The sequence below is a fragment of the Oreochromis aureus genome, linkage group 15, assembly GCF_013358895.1.
Source record: "Oreochromis aureus strain Israel breed Guangdong linkage group 15, ZZ_aureus, whole genome shotgun sequence".
NCBI classification, from domain to species: domain Eukaryota; kingdom Metazoa; phylum Chordata; class Actinopteri; order Cichliformes; family Cichlidae; genus Oreochromis; species Oreochromis aureus.
In genome coordinates this window covers 35,242,006-35,269,627 of record NC_052956.1, presented here as the reverse complement: position 1 = coordinate 35,269,627, position 27,622 = coordinate 35,242,006, and the positions used below count along the sequence as shown (strand labels likewise).

Sequence of the window (27,622 nt, the reverse complement as noted above, 5' to 3'; positions counted from 1 at the left end):
TTCCCGCCACACCCCCATCTCTCACCTCTTACCCTATTCTATTTATCTTGGCCCCTGGCATAAACTAGTTCTTTAATTCAATCGTAATAAAAAGGAGAAGCTTTTCCTTCGAGGGACAAACAGAATTGCTCTGGAATGGCGCATCAGTCAGCCAGTCCTGACAGAAGGATGGAGAGTGACAGCACTCGCTCAGGCCCCTTTGGCAGCACCATGCTCCCTGACACCTGTAACACCCACTTGTCACGAGATGGGAAATTTGTGTGTACACACGTTAGGTTGTGAAAATGTGTTGTGTGTACAGTAGCGTATGACATACGACTCTACAGGTCTGCACATATCGTTACAGGGGAAAGAATGAAATCCTGATAAAGATTCAGCAAAGCAGAAATACTGCGTTTTTAAAATATCTATGTGAAGAACTTCTGAAATAGAAGATAGATGGGTGGATGGATTTAAAGCTATTTGCTTTTGGGGGGAATAGACGGGAATGAGAGCATGGACTGAAAGACAACAGCTTTATCAAGATATAAGCATTCTTTTGAACATTACTCGACCTCGTCCTTTGTCTTTTTGAGTCTTTTGACTGTTTTGTAAGGTAATTCTGAATGTAACCCCAAGATCAGCATTTAGCGCCTGCACTTTTTTTACATCCTGCATGCCAGCCTAACTGCTCTTCCTTCATTCTGCCTTCTGTTGTGACTGATTGGACAGTGCCCCAGTCCTGTGCTCTCATCAAGCTGCAGCAGTAATTCTTCCACCTGCTTCGAAAGTACAGCCAATCTGTTCTTCCAGCCAGCCCTGATTTAGGTTTTTTGTGTCCCTGTATATATCCAGTGTTTTTGTTACTTGTAGCTTAGAACACATTTTGAGCATTGAATGTACTCAACAAGCTTAGTTTTCTGCATGTCAGCTACTCTAGTGGTTGCTATAGGCTCTGTAACCTACTTCATTGTTTTTTGCAGCCACTGTCTATTTCCTGGAGACCAGACCAGGTAGTAAAGTCCCATATCACAAACTGAACCACAATTCAGGAAGTATTTTAGTTTAGTAGTGCTACTGCCTTGTTGTAATTTTGGTTTGGTTAGACAGTGAATGTAGGTAATGGTGGGTTTCTTTCTTTCTTTACTTTTTTTTTAAAAACCATGTAAACAACAAATTAACATATATTAAATTCTTGCATCCCAATCCCTCACTATTTTAAAATAACAATAGCGTCAACAAACACTTATTCTGATTGCATGTATGCAGGCGTACGCAAGTAAATCGTAAGTATGTGCTGTATGTATACAGTTGTGCACATATAGGCACTTTGAGGCCTTCTCAAGCACATGCATACACAATCTTAGTTTAATGGCCTAAAACCACTCACAGAAGGCTTTCAAACTCATAGCAAGTCAACCTGAAGTTCACAGTGAATACAAAAAGTCTTCACACCATGGTTAAAATGCTAGACTTTATGATGCAAAAAAATGAGACCAAGCAAAATAATTTTTGAACTTTTTCAACCTCTAACATGACCCACAGCCCCTGCAACCCAACTGCAAAAGGGTGGAAATAAAAATCTTACAATAACCTTGAGCATAAATATGCACTCTCAAACTAACACTTTGTTGAAGCACCTTTTGACGTTATAACAGAATTCATTCTTATGGTGTTGGTGCCTATAAGCACAGTGCATCGTGACTTTCTAATATTTGCTAGTCTTCCTTGCAAAAGTGCTCCAAATCTGTCCGATTGCATCATCTGCTTTCTTCAGGTCACCTCACAATATTTCATTTGGATTCAGTTCTGGGCTCTGGCTTGGCCATTTCAAAACTTCAATCTTCTTCTAATCAAGACATTCTTTTGTTGATCTGGATGCATGCTTTGGGTTTTTGAAAATTCCCTCCACCTTAACTAAGGCTCCCAAAGCATGATGCTGCCACCACCATGCTTCACCGCGGGTATGCCATTGTTTTGGTGGTATGCATTGCTTTGGTTTTAATAAAAAGCCCTTTGGAATTTTACCCTTGGTTTCATCAGACCAGAAACATTTCTCCACATGCTTTTGGGAGACTTGATAGATGTTGCTGCAAAATCGTGCTAATGTTTCTTTGTAAGAAAATCCGCCTCCCTGACTTCTTGTTTTTTCATCAACTTTGTTTAGGTCTAGTTATTGTCACTGTTATGCCATTTCATTTGTTATTTATTGTCCTCACTGTTTCCTTGCTGTTTGTTTTGGTATATGTTGCCTTGGAAACGAACTGACTGTAGATAGAATGTGACTACAATTAAACTAAACATAAAACATAAGCTTGTTGATATGGAACTACATTATTTTTATTTATTTATTTTTATTTTACCCCCTAACAGATCTGGTTTTGAACCACATTGTACAGGTTATAGGTCACATTTTAGGTACAACATTTCTAAATAATATATTTTTCAATTTTTTTTCTATTTTTGCATTACAAAAACCTGGCATTTTAACAGGGGTGTGCAAGCTTTTTACATCCTCTGCAGATCATGCTCATTCTAAACAAACTACCAGCTTTTAGGCAGGCATAGAGAGTCTAGACAAACTGGTATGCTCACTGGTGGAAAAAAAGGAGAAATGTGAAGAAAACAACGCTTTGTAGAATGCAGGCTCTAATATACAGCTAAAACCACAGAGCAACAGGTGTTTTCATGCTCTCCTAATCTGTCTTAGGGAAAAAAAAAACTCACACCATGCCCTGGTCTCTAAAAGATCTGTGGCCTTGATCTCTAAAATCTGTGGCTAGCCTTGAGGACATGACTCAAATGATAAACGCAGCACTGATAAAAGCAAACACTACCTTAGACTTAGATGTGCCCTGAATAACAGCCCTGAGTAGCTGAACACACTGTTAATATCATAGCCGCTGTCGATAAAGAGTCCTAATTACACTTAGTTAACTGTCAGAAATTCTTGAAATTATTCATTATTGCATTTGTTCGTGTCTACTAAACAGATCCGAATCAGTTAATCACACTATATTGTGGCTCTCTGCGAGGGTTCTTTGAGTATTGTTAAATAAATGCAAACAAGCAATCATAGCACAATCATAGCGGAGACAGCTGGATGGGAACGAACGGGAGTCCCTGAGCGAAAAACCCTTCAGTCAGAGGCAGGAAAACAACAAGTGAGCTTTACTGCTGCACGAACAAAGGTTCTATGACAACAAACAAATCAATTATTTATCATTGTACTAACCTGCGCCTTTGGTCACCACCAGTTTGGGTTTGCTCCGAGCACCATCCCCCTTGGTGGTGTATGCTGCCACTGTGATGGAGTAAGTGGTTTCTGGCTTGAGTCCTCCAATGACCATTTCCTATGGGACACACGGAAGAAGCAGAGACAGGAAAATGTCAAAATACGTGTTGAATTTTTCATGATTTGACCCCACTTCGTGCAGCTCAAACCGCCTTATGCAGAATGTTAATCTAAGCCAAGTGTCTCCTGCTCCTCTTTATTAATTTTCACGAGGCATGCATTAAATGTAATGTTTCCCCCTGTGTAATGGAAGACATTTCCATTACATAAATTCTTAGATCTGCCAAGGTGGAGGAGGGACATTATGCATGTAAATGGAAAATAGTTCCACTTAGTCCTTTAGCAATATTCCAATCAACAACTTAACTTTGATAAATGCATGCTGAATACATCCTGGCCATTCCCTGGCAGTTTTTTTTACCTCAGCCATTAAGTTTCCTTGAGTCCTCTTCAAAGAGAGGCTTCCGATCAATTCTAATGAATCTTTCAAGAGAGAAGGTTTGAACGAATGCAGAATTAGGTTTTTAACAGGCACTAGTTTGGCAGAAGGATGGGAGAAATCAATAAAGGTAAATGAGCTATAAGTAGTGTGTTGCACTTGACATGGTACTCGTGTAATGTAGATGGACTCTGGTTCAAAGGTAGAGAACATTCTGCGCAAAGTAAAAAATATGAATGACAAAAATGTGGGTCGTACAGAGATATTCTGTAAACTACCATCTCAATATACAAAACTCAAGGAAGCACAGTACTTCTAAGGCACCACATTAAAAAGAATATATATCTATGGAGCACAGATCACACAAACACAAAACAGAAGGGGAAAAAAATCATACAAACACCACCAGAGCACAAGACACAACACACTGTCAGCACACAGTATGATACGAATAGCGTTAGCATTCCAGGCACAGTGGTCAGTGGATATTGCATCAGCCATCAAGTGTACAAACCTAATGATGACAGACGTAAGCCCCCTTTTGCTTGGTTATGTATAGATATAGTGTTTAGACCAAGTCGCCAGAGAGATTAGGTTTAGCCCCTGAGCCACACTGTTGTCCAGACTTAATGAACAAGGATCGGATGGGCTGTGTAACCTGTGAATCTAACCGGGCTGATGCAATAGCCTCTGTTTACACCCTTTCAGGCACACAAAGCACCCAGGTGAAGCTTCGTACTCACATATTCAGCTGTATCGTCCGTTTCCCACTAACCCCCCCCGCCAAAGAGTGCAGGAGAGAGAGCAATATTTTTTTCAAAGAAAGAGAAAAAAAAAGAAAGGGAAGAAATAGGATTGTGAGAGACGGGGGCATAAGAGGTTTAGGAGCAGGGGATGGGTATCAGAAATAGGTCACTGGTTTTAGGAGGTCAGGAGAGAAAGAAGCTGTTTGAAGTTTATGTTGTGAGGAGAGCTGTACAGGTCTGCTAGTTTAATTATGTTACTGTTCAGCTGACAAAAAGGCCCACCAGTGTTATCTATTGATAACTACAAGCAGCAATGGCATTAAAATGTAGCATTACATGGATTATTGATGATAAGAACTAAGATAAATAGATAAAAAAAAGTGGTTTTTGCCACTTTTTTTGTGTTTTGTTTTCCCAATTGTTCAAAATCTCCATTTGGAACGTCGGTACTACACACATTCATCACTAGAACTGTGTTGATGGAAAAAAAAACCTCAACAAAGACAAACAAACCCCCCAAAAAGCATCATTTCCAGTTCTGCCAGTCAAAGTCTAAATTGTGGTGAAATATTTCCGTGCCCAATTTCTTTGAGTCTTTGCACTGGATACAAGCACACATAAATATTTCATTGCACATGTTGCCATGAAGCAGGGGTCTTGACATTCCTAATAAAAGCCATTGAGGTAGAAGAAGGAGGACAAGATGAGTGAAGCTTTGATTATAGTTCTTATTGTGTGCCGACGGGCTGAAGGAGAAAGAATATTACAGCAACATGAAATGAAATCTACAAGGCAAGAGCCCTATCGCTCCCCATACTCCTGCTGCAACAGCGCGGATTAACTAGACAATTCGCGATTTGCATGAAAAGAAAAAAAAGCCAATGCCTTACGCATATGTTTGCAATTTTTAATGTGATCGGTGCACGATAAATGCATGCTGCGTTGTGGGATTTGCATTTTTCTGACAGCTAATTTGTAGTAGGAAAACTGCGAGTTGGTCATACCTGGGCATCAGCCAGCATCACATCCTTGATGAGAGGCAGGCCTCGAGACTCGCCGTTTTCCACACGCACGTAATGAACCTGGTAGCCACGGATCTGTCCGTGCTGCTTGCCTGGCGTAAGAGAACGCCACATCACCTTAATTGCTGTGGAGTTGATCACCTCCACCTCCACCCGTCTTGGAGGAGCCCCAGGAACTACAAGAAATTAAAGAAATAATCAAATCCTCGCATGAGACCATTACACACCTGTGAGTCTGATTCACCGCCGTATATTGTAAAAGCGCTTCACATCATGTCGTGACATAAATAACTTCCTGAATCCAAATTCATGTATGCACAGAGAAAATGATTGACAGCTAGCAAGAATGATGGACAAAAACATTTAGAAACAAAAAAACACCCTCCAGTGTCAGTCTTCCCACAATATCCATCACGCACACATGCACACGCATTCATCACTTCCCCGTGTCTCTTCCACCTTTTCAGTACGTCTCTGTCTGTGGTAAACCTCGTCTGTCAGTCATAATGACAGACTTTTATGGCAGGCCTTGCGTTCGGGCCTTTCAGTTTGCCACGGACCGTCCCGTTGTGAGATGGATGTTCTGTTGATAAAACTCTTCCCCTCAACCTGCTTCCATTTGCTCCTTTACAAAACACTTTGACTCCCTGTTTTTGCCTCTAAATCACAACCCCATCATCTTTCCCGTCATCATGGTAAAATTGTGTTCATTAACAAGGCGCGTTCTACTGTTCAGCCCTGGATCTCATTTCCTTAAAGATACTTATTATCATAATGACAGGCTTTCGATTGATACTGTCACTGTGTTGTGACTCTTTATTTCTGGAAAATCTTGAATAGATAAGGTCTTGTAGTGTACATAACTCATAAATGCATATGGCCCTCAGCTGAGCAATAGGACAGTGGTAAGAGATATTACATGTGGCAACTGTTATGAATTGCATTTAGTTATTTATGTTGCAATAGCAAAAATGCTTGATTTTCCACATGTATTATTCATTTTGAGTCTTTCCATTTCTTTCCATTTTATAAATCAGTATGTCGCTATAGTATTATTGGTATGTATTTGATACCATGTGATCATGGTTTCTTTTATGCATGCAGCACATTTCCATCATATAGGACATATGCCCAAAATGTTTAAAAAGACATTATTGACATATTTGAATATACATGAATATACATATTAGGCCCCAGCTTAATTCTGACAATTAAGGACACTGGAATGTATTTAATACGTATTTGGCTCACTACCGACTTTGTGGCTTTAAATATATCATGTCTCCCTGCTGGTAATGCAATTTCTGCATAGGTGTCCACTTTGTGTTTTGGAGAAGCAAAGTGTGAAATGGAAACCGTGCACTGGTGTGTCTATTACACATTTTGCTATGATACTGGGTTGCACATACATATACAACAGAAAAACAATGTTTGCCAGTGGTACACTCACCACTAAACTAAAGTGCTATTGAGCCATAATAAAAAGTCGATACAAGAGCTTCTGCACAGGCTAGGTTCACGTACCATCTTCGTCGGTCCGACAGACGAGGGGCTCGCTCTCGGGGCCAGGCCCAATCACAGTGGAGGCAGACACCGTGACACGGTACTGGGTCCACTTCTCTAATCGCTGAAGCAACACCTGCTCCTCAGTGGCAGGCATCATGGGCTCCTCCAGCGGTTCCTCGTTGTCACCGGCCCCTTCTGACTGGCCCACCACCTGGTAGCGCACCCTATACCCCACCAGGGCACCATTCTGACTCTCCAAAGGTGGGGGGCGCCAACTTACCAACAGGGTGGTAGAGCTGGTGCTGCTGCACTTAACTTCTTGAGGGGGAGCTGAGGGCTCTGGTGAAGTGGAGAGGACAGGAAGGAAGGAGGGGGGGTGGGTTGGGAGGCAGGAGGAGGACGAGGAGGATGGGGAAGGAGGGAGGAGGGGTGAAAAACAAAAAAATAAAAAAGATGGGAGAGATAAAGAAAATGAAAAAAGAAAGGGAAATTCAAAACTTAAATAAAAAACAAGAAGAAGAATCCAAAGAAAATTGTAAAACAAACACAGATGCAAAACAAATTTTAAATAAAAAATAAAACTCAAGCAAATGTCAACTGAAGAGGCAATAAATGGATGAATGGCACAAGCAAGTGTAATAATGAATCCAGATAGCTATCATTGTGTGATATGAGCACTGGATATGCATATACTATGTTGTGTCAGTGTAAAGCTGGCATGTCAAACTCATTTTACACAGTGGGCCACATACAGCCCACTTTGATCTCACTCAGCTTTCTGTCAGCATAAAGAAGTTTAACTACACGTTTAGAAAAAGAATAAGAAAGGTAATCTCAACAGTATTTCTTAGCTTTATACATGATAAAGAAACACTGCAGCAATAAGTGACATGTGTCAGCCTGATTTAAACGGTAAGAAATAAATGTGCAAAAGTACACAAAAAAATTAAAGAACATTTTTTAACCATAGAACCATTGTAAAAAAAATAGAAATTTCTATAGTAGAAAAATAGAAAAATGAATTTTTCTGTCATTTAATCGTTTATTACTTAGTACTTTGGTGAAGTAAGAATGGCCAATGGAGAGGTCTTTATCAGTAAACTAAGCTGCTAAACTTTTTAAAATCTTATTAAAGTTCAAATTTTATGCCCTCCTTCTTATTCTGGCCCCCAGGCCTTATGTTTGACACCCCTGTTGTAGTGTATTATTGCAAACGAGGGACTGTATATATATAGTATTAAATCAGTCCAACATGGTGTCTATTATTTGTCTGAAGTGGTCTCTGAAAAGTTTCTAGACCAAACTCAGTGCCTTTCTTTCTGATCTGAGCCAAGTTCTCAGACAGCTTGAGCTTGTCTGGAGAATTTGCCGTGTAGGGAGCGATAAGACTTGGATAAAAATGTTTCTATCCAACAGCCCTGTGCAAGTTTAATGTGAAAATATGCACAGTCCCTGCTGATGTGACAAATCCAGTTCATTATTACATCTTTTGTCTATTATGTAGGTAAACAAACCACGACAATCAAAAAATAAATAAAAAAATAAATAATAAAAAAATAATAATAATAAAGCATTCCACATAGATCAGAAAAGAAATAAAAACATGGGAAAAAACAAAGTCTGAAAAACTAAATTATGAACAAAAGGAGGGCACTGAAACAAATTTCTCTGTAACCCAGGTGACTCAAAAAAAACTACAACAACAGTTAAAGTTCAAGATGACAACTCATGAGTAAACATGGAAAAGAAACTCTGCATGAACACAAAATAAGAACATTCAAATTCTGAAAAGCAAAAGAAACATAAAGAAAACACAAGTGCTGTCTGCATAATACGTACCTGACTCCCAAAAACACACAATTTTAAAGACTTTCTTACCACCAGCACCTGACTACAGAATGAGCCAACTTTGCTGTGCGACAATGCTTTCATCGCCAGAAAGCATGCCGCAAATTCTGAGAGGAATCAGCAAGCCACCTTTTGAGAGTTTGCTTTTAAACCCCTGTTTTTGGGTTTACTACGAGAGAAAGAGTTGGCTCTATGCTGTAGCCAGGGCTGTTTGATGCTGTACTGTCGGTTGGGAAGGTCCACAAGACTGTGAGCGGTGGAAGCGTTGGTGGAAAAAAACTCCCTTCCAAGATATTCAGTTCTAGTACGTTTGGCCAACTACACAAACATCCTTTTTTATTTGCAATTTGCAAAAATAAATCCCATTTCATAGCCCTGTGCCTATGTCTCTTTGTAAAGCTTAGTGCCATTTCGAGAATGCCAGGGCACCATAATAGAAGAAGCAACATGGAAAGCTTGTGTTGTGGAATTCATAAAAGTTTAATGACAGTGTTCTGCCTGTAATGTCACTTTGGGTAGAACAGCTTTAAAAGGAAATAAAAAAGAGGAGTTCTGAGAATAAGACAGGCCTCCTCCCAGCGAAGACTGAATGTTCTAGCGCACAACAAATAAAACAGGACCTCAGCCACAGTTTCCAAACCCTTCTGTGTCCAATGCGCTTATTTACTTAAGGTCTTACTGGATTTTGAGCTTTTCAGCTTCTTTCCTTTCGCTCATATTGTATTTGCAAACCCTCCACGTCAAGAACGATTGCTCAGTTCTCAATCTTTGTGAGCAGAAAATGGCTATGAAACTGACAGTGGCCAGGCTATCACAGTGCACAGGCATCCTCATGCCTGATAACAGTTTAAGAGTGGCTGGGGCACAGCTTTAATAAAGTGCATATCCCATGAAGTCCAGTGGCAGGATTACGGATACTAGAACTATACGAGCACAAAAGAAGAAACTCAGCTAATGCTTTACTTGAGGTTCTTTTGAAGCTTCGCTCAAAGACTTGCCCAAAATGCTCTTTGACAAATAATTAGTCATGTCTGCGTTTATATCTTCTGACTCTTAAGTCTGTTGAGATGTGACCGGGTGCTTTGGATATAAAATCAATAATGTCAAGTGCCGGTAGCATACCTAATTATTATGACTACATTCAGATTAAAATTGCCTCGGGAGCCAAGCAACTTACATACATTAATGCTAGCAATTTTAGCTACACGAGCCATTACTGAATGCCTGTTGTGAATTGAACCCTGCACATGACAGATTGCCCATGCTTTTGCTATCAGATTTTAAGCACATGTCTATATCTGCACTGTATTTTCATCAGATGACAGGATGTTCGCATTTGTAGATCATTATGGAATTAATCTCTCCACTGATGCCAAATGGCCGTGGTGTGGCTCACACAAATATTCCAATATATCTAAAAACCCACTTCAATTACAGTAAGTGTGTTTGTGCGCATTGAGGGGGGGTCGGGGGGTTGGCGGCTGACTGCTTGTTTGGTTAAATACAGAGGATTTAGAATCTGCCACTTTAATTTGAGAGATAGCACTTGAGTGGCTACTGGCAGGTTCTAGGTATAATCTAAATGTGTAACAAAGCCTGACAATCCAGGGCCTTGGCTCATAGCTCATCGCAAAGCATGAAATTAATTCTGACGCTATGAAATGGGATTCTTATCTGCCACTCTGGGGCCTTGCAGTCCCTTAACACCCACTCCCAGGGTCTGTCTCAGGTCCTGTTACCCTGCCTTGTGCGTGGATAACAGCTAAAGGAATGCTGGGAGCACCTCCTGGCTCACAGGTTGTGGACCCACTCCGGCCACGTCTGACAGGTTTCACAAAAGTTATCGCTTCCTGGTTTGACTATGGCAGCATACCCCATGAGGCCTTGCTTCTGAATGGGGGCCACTGTTGCCAATAACATTTGCTGTATTTAATCCGGCCTATTAAAACACTGGCCAAGAGCACCAAATGAAATGATTTTGGTGCTCTTTAGTTTGATAAGTTACTTGGCATCAATCGCAGTAGCGCAATTAAAGATCGTGAGAGAATTCCAAGAAAATTGTTATTCTCTGAAGTGACTTTTTCTGAGTTCTTGACAGAATGGTCCCCATGACAATAGCCTCGGGTAATGCTACTTGGACTGAGCACAAACTTCAACAATATGTGAACATTTTTACCACAGATACTAGACAACAAAGCAAACTGGAAAATCATGTTGTCTGTCTTTCTTTTCACTTTGTGGCAAAGTGTTTCAGTCTGCCAGACATCGCGGTGGATTCAAATCCAGCTGAATCGGGTCTATGGGGGGCGGCTTGGGCTTGAACCAATAAAATTGTATGCTGTTGCTCTGAAATGTGCTTGGACAGAACAGGCAAAGGCAATTTAAATTCATTTTTTTATTTACTCTAGTTTCTGACCGATTGACGTTGATTTCTCCTGAGCAAGTTATTAATCTTTAAAATTAACTGCAGTAAGTTCAGTCAAGCAACCAATTAATCTTCATTATACTGTAAAGTAGGAGTATTATATGCACATGTGTAGCTGTTTTTAGTGTCTGTGTACTCAGTAGATAAAACGAGCTATTAAACTGCTGTAGATGTGCTTCTTTGCAGCTATACCTCAATAATGACCTTAACACATTCAGCTTTTTCAGATGTACAGAGTAACAATTTTAGCTCAACTATGAAGCCACTTGATATACCGTGTACTTGTTATACCGTATATGTCTACAGATTTTGATGCATCCTGCGCAGTTTAAGCATCTGAACTGCGGCCTAATATTTTTAAGTATAAAAAAGGCTTAAGCTAGCTTTCCAATTGCCGTTGATATGTTTAACGAAAAAACTATAAACTGGATGGTCTTTGATAAACGTTATGGCAGACTGAATCTCTAAACCACATAACCACTTACCTCAGAGCATCGAAAAGCTCAAGTTATTTAATGTGTAGTGTTGGGAAATATTTTGCATTGTCTGACTGTCTCTTTGATTTTTCTGGTGCCTGCAGTGATAAAGCCATGGCTATATCTCACTACTAAATGTATAGGGACAATGCACTAAAAATAAAAAAGTTAAATCCTTAGATCCTAAGATGAAACCACAGAAGCAGAACGATGGAAAAGGCAAAGGTGGATATTAACCTTAAAAATTAAAGCTAAAAAAAATATTAAATATTATTATCTCTATTATAGAAAGCAGAACTTATATGGGACACAAGATTTACAAAAAATTGAATTTGATAAAAATATCTAGGAGAGTGGTCTTACATTTTAAGATGGGCAGGCAGATATCATTATCATCCAATGAAAATGCATAGATCAAGCAACTCAGAGGAAGAATTAAACCTGTTATGCCCCATATTTGTTTAAAAGGCAAATATGCAGTGTGCTGCTTTGTCTCTTGTGTTGTACTTGCTTTGTCAGCGGTGGACTATACAAGACTATACGGTTCATACGAGAACCACCACCCCACCCGCCCCTCAAAATAAAGCCAAAAAGAGCAGCAAGCTACTGTTTGGAATGATGCCAAACCAATACTCTTTCAGAGAACCCAGAAATGAAAATAAATTGATAAATAAATAAAACATCTAACAGAAAACTTTTTTCCAAAAGAGTCAACATAAAAGGGAAAGGACACAAAGTGAGCAAGGTGATGTCAAGCCATTCAAAGGAGGAGGACCTTTTGCTCCAATGCACGGGGGAACAAGTGGCAAAAAAGGAGAAACAGAGCTGAAATAGGGATGTGAAAGGAAGATAGAGGCGTATCCAATCCAGTCAGCTTGTGGTTTACCGGGCAAGGAAATCACAAAGACACAATGATAGGTGAAAATGTGCACAGACACTCAAAAGACACCAAGACAAAAGTGGGGCTGGATGAACACAGAGTATTATCATGCCAGGACTGCTTAAATATCAGCGGTGCAGTGTTAGGTTTTCAACAGCACCCCAAGTGGGCAGGAGTGAGTGTGGCATGCAGGTGTCGCCCTCCTCAGTGACTATGCACTGCTTGTGTAGCTCTGCTGCCTAGCAGTAACAAAAAGAACTGTGACGTGGTTGTTTCAAAGCCGGCCCCCCACACACATCCAGATGTGGGGATACAGCCAACAAGTTGCACTGGTAGAAACAGAAAATGTGTTAAAAGAAGTCTCTCTCCCGCCATGGCTCTCCTTTGTCGGTGTAAAATTTCTCTAAATCTAACACAATGCAGTTTATTGAGAATAACAATAGCCACTCCAACACAGCATGCGTTTTTGACTTCTCTATTATTACAAAGCCTGGCTCAGATCCACCAGTAATCCCTTAAATCCAGCTCTATTTTCAAGGTTCTTCACCATTAATGCATTACATCTTAAAACACATCACTCTTGTGCTTTTTATTTAGAATAAACCCAAAAGACAATGAATTTAATACATTGTTTTACTTGTACCTACTACTTGATTTGACTGGATAAGCTGTGGGTATTTTCTTTCCCCACAGATTCCATCACTGTGCACTATGATATCATTGCTGTTATTTTTAGCTGGATGGTTTGAATAATTCAGTTGTGTTTCTGCCATCAGTAAAATGAAATAATCAGTGCAGAACAGACTGCAATAAATTTAGAGGGTGGGCATGTTAGTAATTTAGGTGACTACTACTTTTTTTTGTTCTTTCGTGACTAAATTCATGTTGCTACTACACATACAGCTCATATAAGAGCCTTGGCGGTTTCAGAGGAGAACTGACATTTTTTGTGTCTCTGTCACGTGGGGAGTGCACTTGCTGTTGACAAAGGAGAAGCAAATATGAACAAAATTGAAAAGGGAAAGAAAGAAAACTGCCAAAATTGTCAGTCCACAAAGACTCAATATGTTTGACAGTGTTGAGTACACTCACATTTTGGCACCACAGCTAATTTAGAAGATAAAATAATTCTCAAATTAAAAACAAAAATGTTGCAAAACACTCAGTTTGAAAAGTCTTTACCCCTTTGTAGCTTCTTTTTAACCACCATGCCACCAAGGTAGAACATACTGCCGTTGTTTTGGTTCATTAAGGTTAACAATGCGAAGGTCAAATACAGAAATATGAATCCATAAAAGACGGCAAGAATTCAACAACACAACAGTTAAATCAGTTTGCTATGTGGTCTTAATCAGCTTTAAACTGTGATTAGGAAGTCATTATTAAGGAATCAGTGATGATACCGCTGACATCAGAGAAAAGGGGAAAAAACACAAAACTCCATTAGAAATTCAGTTTAGTATTCAGTGTAGCAATGGTCCACAAAGGCGTACAGTCATGATGTTTTTTAACTGTGGCATAGATAGGAAAATCTCTTTGTTAGCGAAAAGAAAATAAGACGGGAGACTGAATAAAGGGCTACATACTCGCTTGCAAGGTCTTCTGCGTAATGTCATTTGTGAAGGCTCCGATGCCTTTGTTAGAGATGGCTGCCAGGGAGAAGCGATACTCTGTGTTGGGACGGAGACCTTCCACAACATATGAAGTTGTGGGTCCAAATGTTTTCTTCATCTGTTGATTAAAAATATGCCTTTTGACAAGTCTGAATTTAAACGACGTGCAACGTCCGATAAGCGTTTATTGAATGTAAAAACCAACAAACACTAAGATTCTTACCTGGCCTCCAAAAGTGCTTTCCATATAACGAAGTTCATAACTTATAATTCCCTCTTTCTCATAGGCGGGCTCCCAGGTTAGTTGAATGCTGGTATCGGACACAGCACCAACCTGGAATTTAGATGGTTGACCTGGAACTGAAGAACACAGCAGAGGGCTTTGTAGCAGGATAGGTCACCAGAAATTAGTTACAAGTTTCCTCCAAATACAGATTCAATAATATATTTAGGCTAATGAGATTGTACAACGGCACTATTTACTTATTTTGCGGTGTCTAAAAGTGGATGTGCCCTGAAGCTCATCCTTCTTTCTCAAATCGGGCTTTTTTTTATTCAGACTATCATGATCAAACATATTGTAACATCATTTGGAGATGTGAAGTTTGCACAGCAGGAAAGAAAACAATGTCTCTTAGGCAGGGAGCACAGTCTGGTTAAAGTTTCAGAAAATATAGGATGCAACAGTCATAAAAAAACAACTGTTTATTTTCCATTTTCGCAGCATTCGTCTAAAGCCTTCTGCTTTAGGGGCCATTTCTTTTGAAGAATTTCTGTATGACTTACTTTAAAGTTACCTAACAATGTGCTTTCAACATTTTCTGAACACTGAACAGATGCTCATCATACATAGTTTCAACACCAGCAGCTGAGCTGACCTAGTTAGGAAAAATCAGTCGATATAGAGTCCTTACCTCCTTGCAGTACTTTGACATGGATGGGTTCTGAAAAAGGTCCATCCCCTACAGAGGTGAATGCTAAAACTTTGATTGTGTAGGTCTCTTGAGGAACTAGGCTCTGGATAGTGGTGATAAGGCTGTCCTGGACATTATGGATCTGCCAGAGGCTCATGGGCTGGGAGTTATCCATGGTGTAATAAACACGGTAGCCCTTAATCTGCCCATTGGGCTCCTCTGGCTCTTCCCACTGAACCATCATGGTATTTTGGGGAAGAATCTGGGCCTTAATGTTTCTTGGTGGACTGGCGGGAGCTTGTTCACCAGTCCGAGTTTCTACCGGCTCACTAGGAGGACCCTGGCCAATTGTGTTGACAGCTGAGACACGGATTTCATACTCTGTGTTGGGATAAAGGCCGCCAATGCTGTAACGTGTAGTGGTGATGTCGTCCACAGTTTCATATTTGCTGTCTGGAGACTTGGCCCTATATTGGATGATATAGTATGTCACTGGATCTGGGTTTCCTGAGTCCCAGGTGATGGTCACACTGGTGGCAGTGGTCTCCGTAACTACGGGGGTACCTGGGGGCTTTGGGAGAGCTGTTATGGTGAAAAAACAGAAATTAAAGCAGTTTAAAAAAAAAACGTAACTTTGAATAAAAAACACACATGAGGCTTGGGCATTTTTTCCAGAGACAGGAACATTTTGGCAATTCAGCAATTTTCTGTATGTTTAAAACTTAACTAAACATAATGTCGATAGGTAGTCTACGTTAACTAAACTTATGAAGTCTATCTAGGTCATTGGCACCATTCTTCACAAGCACAGTTATCTCTTACATTTGACAGTGATCTGCGCCACAGCTTCAATAATCCCAAGGCTGCTCATGGCGACACAGGTGTAGTTGGCTGACTCACGAACGTTGCTCAGTTCAAGAACATTTCTACCCACTGGCATCTCATCCTCTGGCGTCAAATCCTCAGCGTTCAGCATCCATTTGACATAAGGCATGGGCGACCCCACTGCCACGCACGTTATGTTGACGCTACCACCGGGCATGATTTCCTGACTTGCTGGTGGAATGGAGAAGCGAGGAGGCACCCGCCGGACTGGGAGAAGGCATGAGGAAGGGGGAGAGGATGACAACAGAGGGCAAGGGCATCAAAAAAGAGAGAGAGAGAAAGAGAGAGAGAGAGAGGTAACAAGAGAGGCCGATGAAAATGGACCTTTCTCCAGAAAATACTTAACACAAAAGGTTCAACATGGTAAATGTGAACTGAAACACAAAATAAAACTAGACTTTTCAAAACATAAACAAAAAAATACAAATAATGAGAAGGAACTAAACTAACAGAATTGCTTCAACAACAATATAGATTAACAATTAAGCAACGATTCATAGCAACAAGGTTCCATTGACCAATATTTGACCCATCACAGCACAATTAAAGACACAAAAATCTATTACGAGTTTCTCATCTTTGGAACTGAACTTCTGACAAATATACAACTACAGCATAAACTATCCCCGAAGTATGAGAGTGTGTAGTAAAGGCCATGTGATAATGCTATCACATAAGACCAACATGGCAACCTGGAACTTCCTGTCCTATCAGGCACTCATGCCAAACAAGAAGTTAGCCATTACAGGCTTCTCCCACAGCACAGGAAGTGTAGGGTTACTGACTATTGACCATCTCCATGAGGTCACTAAACACATTCTAGCATATGTTTGCCACTTGACACCTGCCTCTACTTCCTGGTTAGCTTAAAGATGAGAAACTTTAATCAGATTTTTGTGGTTTAGGGTAGATCCACTGGACAAAGCCTTATTAAGATCTGACACGGTTCCATTGATAGATGCAGCTATCAGTTTCACAGACAGCATGCATAAATAGATCGAGGTAAATTAAGGAGTAAATGATAACAAAATCAGATATAAAAATTGAGATAAAATGCATAGAGGAATATAACTGAAGGGTCGCTAGCATGCCCAGACAAAAGACGATTGGAGAGGAAAGTAGAAGTACAAGATAGAGGATTTGACATCCGAGGGAAGTATAGAAAGAAAGGCAACAGAGTAGCAAAGAGTGACAGAGGAAGAAAAATAGAGGGAAGGTTGGAGGAGGGTAAAAGGGGGGAAGGGAGTAACCCGCTTCAGTGCTGTGTAAACTTTGTTTCTCTTTAGCTAATGTGACAAAATGTGATGGTGGCACATTGTCACATCGCAGTCCCAGTTAACACAAAATAAGTATTGAGGAACAAGTTGTGTGCCTAGAAATACACAGAAAAAGAATTATAGTAATTGTAGCCAGAGAGTCTACTATCACAGAGTGTTGAAGAAAGGAAACAGAACTGGATCAACAGGGAGCAGAAATCCAGAGGATAAGACAGAGAAGAGGTAAAAGGAGAAACAGAGGTAACTGAATTAGGATAGAATGAAAGCTAAGAGAGAAAAACAGGGAGAACCTCAAAACTCATGGATAGGACTGGAGATCTGAGTGGAAGGAGGTTGATAATGAGGCTAAAGTGCACGGAAAGGTGTGAACGGTACTGTGTACTTACATGTGTATATATAGATATAGTATGTGTGTAGTTTTTTTGTTTGTTTTTTGCATTGGTATAGGAATGATTGTGCAGAGTATGCCAAAGTTGGAGAGTGAAAGAGCATGATTTAGCAAAAGACACCATGTTTATGAGAGGCATCCCAGCAAACACTTGATAGGAGATAGTAACATGCAAGAGGATGGCTAGCTTAATGCTAACACAAATTAGCACACAGTTGTTGTAAAACGGTAAAATGTTGGGTTTTCCTTTCCTATCTTAATCTAGTGTGGGTGACATTAGCTGGAGCACTGCTTTAGTTATCACATGCACAATTCTTTTGTATTTATCAGAGCAAAAACTTTAATTTAATTTAAACAAAAAAGGTATAGACTGTTTCAGGTTTCTATAACTTCTATGTATGAACTTTAACCATATCTACATTTAAGTCAAGATGTTTGTTGGGATGGAAAGGTTAAAGAGACAGAAGGAGAGTAAAAAAAGGCATAGAAGGAAAAAAATTATGAACTAAATGGAAGAGATGACTTCAGAGATAGACAAGACGGAAAAGACAGGGACGAGAGACAAACACAAGGCAGAACGAAACAGACCCAAGCAGCAAGACAGTAGACAAGACAGACAGAGGGAGACGGGCAGACATACAGTGACGCACAGTATGGGCACGCAGACAAATTATACAATACGCAAAGGGGAAGAGGAGGGGTCTGGGGTTCTTGGAGAAAGAGGGAAGGAGGAGGAGGATATAAGTGGGGATAGAATAAGTAAACTGTGATTCTGGAAAAAGAAAAAAAAAGAAAAATAATGACTCAAAGTGGGTTTAGAAGTCTCACACACTGGGGCTTAAAATCAAGACTCAACTTCACGTCCCCCTCTCCCCATCTTAAACTTTGCACAACAATGCAAATGTGACTTCGGAAGTCTTGGGATGGGTAGGTGTGATGTGTGTGGAGGTGGTACGCAGAGACTGAGGGGGAGATTTGGGAGGGGGGAGACTGAGAGTGGCGTCAAGGATAGGTAGCATTCCAAAAGCACACCGTGTCGATCCAAATGGGATTCATATGATCGTTGCATGAGACAGTTGAACTTTTCCAACAAAGTAAGGCACAAATATCACCTACACACACTCTACGGGGATTTTTACCTGGGAGCTTACATGATCACTAACATGTAGCAGCTGCTACATATTCAGTCTTAGAAACCAATGCATCTTGCTTTCATGTAACAAACACTTTGGACAGTCCTTCCAGTTGCAGACTATGAACCTTCTGCATCCCGTGTTGTGTTTTCTGTTATCTGAGATATTCTGTGTACATCCTAACAATAGTTTATTGTGACCGGCCACTACTCTACAACCCTGGCCAAGACATGACCTAACCTTGAGGGCAAAAATTTAATTACTGATCTTTGAGAAAAAGAAAAAAGAAAAAAAAAGCTCTCTTGCAGAGAACAAAATTAACAACTGTAAAAATAGACCAAAAAGGTCTGTCCTTAAAAATATCAAATCTCTGAATTTTACAATTGAACAAAAATGTCTTTTTTTAAATTAGAAGCAACTGTGGCTCTATAAAAGCCTGTTCTACCCTGATCCAGTTGAGATACGCTTTGTTTTTTAAACGACAGACTCAAAAAAGTCACTGGGGTAGATTATTCGAAAAACATGTTGAATTGTATAAAATAAAAAAAATATATATCTGCGTTTATTTTTCAAAAATGTCCTAACTGAACAACAAAGGTGAAAGGGCAGCCCATTCCTCACACGGACATGCATGGGGGTGGCTACGGCATGAGTGACATGTACAGGTGCGCCCCCATCCATTTGGGCAGACACCAGATAACCAATACAATCCAAAAAAATGTCACCCAAGCCCGTCCAAGCATGCCATCCATTCCCAAATATAGCATTGTTCCAGACACACACACACACGAAATCAAATGAAAGTAAACAAATGAAACTGAACAAATCCACAAAAAGAACTACGTCCGAACAGCATAGACAGTACCAGAGTGCAGCTGTGTTCAACAAATAGGTATGCATCAATACTATTAGATGTTTTTTTTTTGTTTTTTTTATCTTGAATTTTGGTCTCCAATCCAAAATAATGGTGAAAACTCAATAGGGGAAACAAGGTTATTTGGGGGAAACTTCCAATCAAAGATTGTCTGAGGGAGCTCTTCTCTCCCTGGGGCTCAGGTCAGCCAATGGACCGGGAGCTGTAGTGGCTGAGTGAATGAGGTTTCCCCACATAAACATGTCTTTGTTTACCTTTGAGTACCTATAGTGTCAGGCATCTAACACCAGTCACCTGCCAAATGTTGGTAACTTTTGGCTGTGGCTGGTGTGTGACGTTGTAATGTTCAATTCACAGAGCCAATAAGCAAAAACATCCTTGCTTAAAGGCTTCCTGGTACTGGGCAAACTACTGGTAAATGATATGCAGGTGAGTCTACCTGTCAAGAGCGTCACCGTGTGTAAGACAGGTAAGTGAATTTGGTCTATAGGTACTACAGGAGATCAAGAACTGAAGATCCCTTCAGTTCTGACTCCAGATTGGCAGAAAAATATTTAAATCTTAAGGAAAACACAACATTAATTCTACATCTAAATGTCAATGTCACATGCAAATGGGTCACTGATATTACTGACCGGACACAGGCCTGGTGCGATACGACCTAATGTTCTGAGTAATGCTATGATAAGCTTGGATAAGCTGTCTGCATGTGTGTGAAACCTTCTCCTACACTACCTCACAAATGTATTGAAACATAGTAAAAAAAGCAAAAAGAATCCCAATTGCATGGACAGGCTCCTCATTCACAGAGACCAGGAGCCCAGCCGGCCCATTTGGAATTAGGAGAAAACAAACCAAACGTAGTGTACTAACAACATGTAATCTTGTTTCAAGCCCCAATGTGGAGAGAAAGACAAGAAGCCTTACACTGGACGAGGTGAAAAGCAGTCGAGAGAGAATGCCAGAGTACTGCACTAACTCTAATAGTGGGCAGTGTTGTGGAGGGATTTGTGCCAAAAAACAGAGGTCAGAAGGTGGACATTATCGGCCATTTTGGTGAGGCAGGTTTTGCTGCCCCAAAATGAGGGGGGAAGCCAAAATAATGTGCAGCCTTTAGTGTCACCTTGAAGCTGAGATTACACCCTCTTGCTGCCTGAGGACACAGGTGCAGTATAGAGATCCTTTAGTCACACTTGCCTGGGACAGGCCTTGGGCATTTACATATAAGCCACAGGGGTCGGTCTGTATTAACATACCTTGGCTGCGCCAGTGCTAAACAGTCGCTATGGGTGGCTCATCAGAATGGAAATTATTACCTAAAGGAAACTGACAAGAATCGTGGCAGGGGTATCTAATAATAGCAAGCAGTAGATTGAGGGGATTTCAAAGCAAATCACTTTTTTTCTATTGTCCTACAAGTAGATGACAAGCAGCCAAATGACACTGCAAGTATGTCCCCTCACTGTAAAGATGCCTACAGTGATTGTCAATACTCTGATTTTGAAAGAAAGTATGTTTGTATATTTGCATTAGCATAAGGAGGTTATACAACATTTGCTTTGTCTGAAAAATGAAGATTTCTGAAAGCAACATGTTTTTTTTAAAAGTGGGTATTATCTCGGGGGACTCCTTGAGACAAACATCTAATAGAGATGGCAGGATTTTTGCTTTGGCCAGTGAGAACGTAAGGTGTAATCTAGCTTTCTTTCCCAACAGTACACACAAATGCATAGCAGGACATGCAAGCACATTCAAAACCAAGCAGATACCACCGTAGGAGGGTAAACATGCACATGCGTACAGAACAGCGCAGTCTTTCTGCATCACTGTTATTTTTAGCACTTCAAGTAAGAGCTACAGACTTAATATAGACACAGCCAGGTTTATTCTGTTTCTTTTGTGTGGTTTTAGCATACTTTTTGAACACTTTCACAGACCATATTGCTACAGTCTCTTTGACAGCCAACTGGTGAACAGCGGTAATGGAAGGGAAAACCTCCACTTTGCCCATAATAGCTAGTAGATTTGAGATAATTGCATATATTAGTGCTATGACTTTACTTAAGGACAAAGGATGGGTTGTGCATTTCAGAGGAATGGAATAGGTGTGGTAGCTTGGGATACATACTATATCCTACATTCACTAAATTCTAAATCTCTGAGGGGTTATTTTTGATATTTGGGCTTACTGTGGTTCATACTTCCATAAAATCTTGAGGAACAAAAAAGACTAATTAAAATGCTCTGGCTATTTGGTAGATAGACAGATAAAACACAAAGTTTCTGGATAAATTTGGTATATGGTGTTGCCTGAGAAAACCATATATACACCCGGGACTGACTGATACCAAAGCATGTAATCTGGTAATGAGTTTGCTGTTGCGGTAGTAGTCCTTTTTATGACTTTCAAATATGTTGGTTTAGTCCCTGGTGACTGATACACACAAAACCCCCAAAAAGAGACTGGTACTAAGAATGTGCATCATCTCTTCTAGTTGAAAGAATGGTATTCCTGATCTGCCCAGACTACCCAGACTAGCTACATGTAACACCTCGAGCATAAAGCCATTGCTCCATTAAAAAACCCAGTAGATCTATCTTAAATATTCCCGAGACTAGCGGAGCTATGAAATGCACACGTTTATATGAGTTCCCGAAATCGAGTGACACGGGGTTCAGTAAAGATCTGATTATTGCACAAAGCCAATCGAATCTACAGATAAGCAGAAAACAACGTTTGCATTGATCTCCAATTCATTTAGCACTTTCTTCTTTTTGTGCCAGGACAATAACACGAACGAAAGATACAAATACGGCGCATTTTCTTTCGCTTTTTAGAAGCTTCATCAACCTGGAAATCAATATTCCATGAGGAAAAGAGAAGGAGTGTGTGTGTGCGTGTGTGTACAAGGGAAGGAGGGCTTTTGAATAATAGATTATAATTTGATGGAGTGTCATGACTGCGAGGGAACACAAACAGCAGTCATTCAACAAAACCAATCACATTCTAGCTGCCGCCATTTGAAAATAAAAGTATCTCTGAGCACCCGCTAAGCAACAGCAAATTTGATGTCGAACTCATTATATTGTTATTGATCCACACGACACTGTAAATGGCATCCCTTAATGGCTCCCTAAAATCACCATGGAAGCCAATCAGGCCCAATCAGGTCTAATTTTTCCAGTAATGGATCGCTATAAACAAGATGACAGGAACACTGGCTGTATACACACTTATTATTTCATTCGACATTTGCATTTGCAGTCCGAGACCCAAGAAGCAGAGCAGCGTCATTTTTGAAAAAAAGAAAGACAAATCTCACCGACAAATAAACCACAAAAAGAGACTGATGTTTTTAACAGAAAAAAAGGGTCACCAACAGATAAGGAACTAAAAGAAAACGCACAACACAACACTATAATCACAACACAAAAATAAAGAAATAAAGAAATTTAGGGAAAAACAAAAAAAGGTAAGCCAAAAAAGGGGTGTGTCACGGAAAATACTCGTAGAAAACCAAAGAAAAAGGACTGAAGAAACAAAGGGAATGCAGAAACAAAAAGAGCACTGCGGCCAAACGGCTTTTGAAGAGGCATGCAAGCGCAGTTACATTCTCCCATCATGCAACAGGTCCTGTTATTTCCACACACTGCGTTTCCATTCAGCACATGCAAGAAAGCCTTTAGGTGCAGAAGCAATACCAAAGGATGCAAAACGAGAAAAGGCCCCACAATGCAAACATAAAAGTAAATTAACAAGACCCGAGCTAATCGGGTTTGCTTTCATCATTTCTTCCTTTGAAAAGAAATCAAAATTTCTTTCATAATCATTTAGCAGTTTGGATCAGCTGATTAGTATCTCTTCAAATTAGTAATCAATTGAGCTCTGAAATAGGCAAATACAGCTAAAATTTTTTCTTTCCAACATGTTGAATTTATTATTTGTTAACGTGGGTTAAAAAAAGTAAAAAAGAAAAAACACACCAACCTTCTCGAAGCTCTGAGGGATGTAAAGGGGTTGATGCAGAACACAATGACATGAGGAGAAGAGAAAAATAGGGGAAACACAGAGAGAGTAAAAAAAGCCACCTCAAGGTGTTTAGCTGCAGCTACATTTCCCTTTTCTTTCATCTTTTTTTTCCCTCCTTTTCCCTTTCCCCGCTATCAGTGAAACCCGTCTTGAAAGTACACTTGCCTGCCCCACCCCCGTAAATAAACTTGAACCAAAACAATCAGATTCACCCCAGTGGCCGCACTGTTGCCTGGTAAGAAAAAAAAAGGAAGTGAGGCGCCACTGGAGTCACATCAAGCGTTCCATTCTCATAATTCAGAATTTCATAAGCTTCTTATAGCCACAAGGAGAAGCTCCTGCTGCGGCCGTATTTGCTTTTATTAGAGAAGGAAACAAAATCAAGAGAAAACAAAAAAGGAGAAAAAAAAACTAATGAGAGATTGAAAAGAAGAAAAAAAAAGACACAGTTTGGGATGAAATTAGCAGCTGCAGTTTAAGGCAGTCCCACTAAAAATGTCATTGGAAGCCAATCAGAAGCGCCGTTATTGGGCCTTCAGTCGGGTTGCAGTCTCAATTTAGTATTTTTATATATATGTATATATTTCCTGCTCTTAATTGGTCCCTACCGCAGCTGCTAATCTCAAGTGCATTTTGCTTTGTGAACAAAACATAGTCAACATCAAGTATCAAGAATCGATTGACAAAAGTTAACTGAAAACAGACAAAGGTCGACACCATCAAAGCATAACAAGTGTGTTACATAGCGTGAAAGTATCTAAGTATTTATGACCCTTGTGTACTCTTTTAAAGGCATGCTGATGGAGCCAGTGTTCATGGAGATTGCATGAATTGTTGGAAATGATATCAGGGAATATATATATATTTATGTATATATATGTTTTGACCAAAGGAGCTACTGAACATCCCAGTGCTGTGTCAACAAAGTGTTCCCATAATTATTCATCAGTATTTAATGATGCCTGTAGAGTACTTGACTAGAATTTTCAATGACCCTTTTAACACCTACTATGCTACGTATTAGCAAGGTGGATAGCTACTTGACATTGCCCGCATCACAGAGGAGACAGCATGCGCCTCCAGGATAAACGCTGGCAAGAACAGAAACTAATCTTGATGAACCCTTTTTTTACCTTCAGCTCTTCACAGTGGATTTTTTTCCCTTTCCTATGCTGCTACTTCACAGGGTATGATAATAGCAATAATAATGAAAAAGCAGCTCCCTGACCCATTTTATAATGTCAGAGTAGTGAATTATTTATTGGGAACAAAGTTATTTGGTACACAGCAGAGGGAACAAACTGAGTAGATACGGAGGCATCTTTATTTAATATGCACAGTATAAATAATACATGTCGAAAATGCATCTGCTTCAATTTATTAAAGCTCCCTCAACAGGGATCCATTGTCATTTAGCATTAGTGGTGGAGAGTATGCTTTTGTCTTCATTGTCTGTTTCCTACGAAACTCTATGTTCCCTGTGACTGATCGTTTTTTATATCTTCGCTTTGCTCGAACATGCCAGCCAAAATTACTACTGACTGTAAAAGCCTTTATAGATAATACACCAAAGAAGAAACATGGGAATACTATGGATTTATGCTCCAGAACAGCATGACAAAGAAATAGAGGAAGTGTACTATTTATAATTTTTTTTTTTTTTTTTTAAACAGAGCAGCCTACTCAGTTCTCCTCCTCCAAATCTCGAGAAGGCTGAGGGGTTGAGGTTTTGATTGGCGGGCGATAATACCTCGCCACTCAATCAAAACTGAGACTTACCGTTGTGCTCCTTTACCTGTAAAAAACTAATCAAAAAGACGTCCTTCCGGACTCTTTTTGGGTTCCAACTTTGACAGCGCGGGAAACATTTGATCGGGCACACAGTTACAGGTAAAAGGTGTCTTACAACCGATAAAGTAAAGACATACGGCTTGTTGTGCTACACATTTCCTTCCGAGTGAGTAGGGGAGGGCATTAAAAGAAAAAATGGAGCATAACATCATAACAGAGAAGAACATTAGTTGGTCAATTATAGTTTTACATCTGGAAGTTTCAGTGCATATGAAATTACATTTATGGGCAGGCAATACTATCAGTGCTAAAATATTGATACTACTCGGGTAATACTATTTTGCAAAATACATTTGGTGCAAATACAACTACGCTAGAATGGAAGCAGTTATCATTTGTTAAGCTCAACAGTAATGCCATTTAAGGCTGAGCTGCACTGTCAAGTTATTTTAGTTAGAATGGGTAGATGTTTTATTTCTTTATTATTTTTCCTGTTTTGTTTTGTTTTCTTGGCCTGATTCTTTGACCGGGTTGCTCCCTACCTCGCACATAAAGGTTAGCAGGGGACGAGTAGCGCACGCCTTCCACGTTAGACGCCACACACTCGTACTTCCCCTGGTCCGTCTCCTCGCTGTTCTCGATCTGCAAGGCACCTGGAAAACAACGACATCGAACAAAGACGAGACGGGGAGGGAAAGAGGCAGGGAAAAAAAGAAGGAAAAAGACAGAGAGACAGGAAGCAGAGAGGAAATGATTAGTCAATCTGTCTGTGACAGCGCATGAAGAAGTCAGACAATCTTCTTAATGGTGGGTATCTTGAATTTCTCAGGACCACTTTGTCAAGATCTGCTTCTCTCCGCAATGCTTATGCAGATTGGCATGACAAACTGGCTTCCAGTCCAGACTCAGCCATCCACAGATTAAAAAGAAGGAGGGAAATAAATGAATAAAAATGTGGACTGAATCAGTCACACTGGATTTGTAGCTACAGTAGGCTGGTTTATGCAACTCGTGTAAGATGTGAGATCGCTTACAAAGAAAGTGCAACAAAGTAATGATGTAAGGATGATGAAAGGTAATGGAGAAGGGGTGTTGATATGGTCTTGTAAACCACATGAGATTAGTAAATCACCCTTTGCATAAAGCTCACCAGGGGAGAGTGTGTGTGTGTGTGTGTGTGTGTGTGTGTGTGTGTGTGTGTGTGTGCGCTGGTGCAGGGGGAGAGTTTATGAGAAAATGTCCACACATCCACATAATACAGCGTTCCAGCCCTTCTGCTATTATGCGATAACTACCCATCAAAATTGTGACAAATGCTCAAATAATCTTGTAAATGAATACATACTTTAAAGAATTATTATTATTAATATTCAGGTTTTAATATTGCTATTCAGTTATTTGAATTCCTAAGCATTTTAAGCTTATACATTTACACGCCACTCTCTTTGACCCCCATTCTTTTCTTGCTTATTGTCATTATTATGCGTTCGAAAACAGACGCCTTTGAGCTACTTTCAGACATTATTTCTCACCGGCAGCGCTTCTTATATACTATTCGCAAATACAGTAAACCGAAATGCCTGGCGACACTGAAGAAAAAGGTGCAAGGGACAAAGGAGGGAGGTGAAACAACAGGCGTCAGATCATTCCTCATTAGAGCGCTGTTGACGGCACTTCCTGATGATATCATTAGGGCTTCTGGCTGGCTCAGCAGACAGATTGCAGCCGAGGCCTCTCTGACAAACACAGCACCATTGCTCGTTAACGTTTAGCCAGGAAGCATCAATATGCCAGCAGCTTCCCTGGATGCTTTGTAATATACCATAACCTACTCCATCACATCAGCAAAGTAGATTGAACACAGTGTTGAACAAGGCTACTATTCTGGAACGTTGGCCTAATAAGGTGCTTCAGCTGTGCCACAAATGAGATCATTGATCCAGCTTAATTATAAAGATAACTCACTTTCCCTCGTGACTATTTTATACCTCTGGGTCAGTTTTTGCTTTTCAAAACAATAATAAAGACACAAAGCCACAGCAATCTATGGCGCTCTATTTTTTTTTTCTTTTTACCGTCTCTTCATTTCAATCTAAAACTC

General features: G+C 40.1%; 1 protein-coding gene across 4 annotated transcripts in view; it reads right to left on the bottom strand.

Moving 5' to 3' along the window:
- Positions 1-27,622, bottom strand: part of ptprsa (protein tyrosine phosphatase receptor type Sa) — a 169,650-nt gene that overhangs the window by 53,528 nt on the left and 88,500 nt on the right. For all 4 annotated transcript variants that reach the window (XM_039598497.1, XM_039598498.1, XM_039598499.1 and 1 more), the window contains 8 exons: positions 26,064-26,174; positions 15,966-16,235; positions 15,144-15,725; positions 14,453-14,589; positions 14,203-14,347; positions 7,006-7,326; positions 5,464-5,657; positions 3,215-3,332 (listed from right to left, as the gene is read on the bottom strand). In XM_039598497.1, the coding sequence (XP_039454431.1) occupies positions 3,215-3,332; positions 5,464-5,657; positions 7,006-7,326; positions 14,203-14,347; positions 14,453-14,589; positions 15,144-15,725; positions 15,966-16,235; positions 26,064-26,174 (1,878 nt within the window). The remainder of the gene's footprint in view (positions 1-3,214; positions 3,333-5,463; positions 5,658-7,005; positions 7,327-14,202; positions 14,348-14,452; positions 14,590-15,143; positions 15,726-15,965; positions 16,236-26,063; positions 26,175-27,622) is intronic.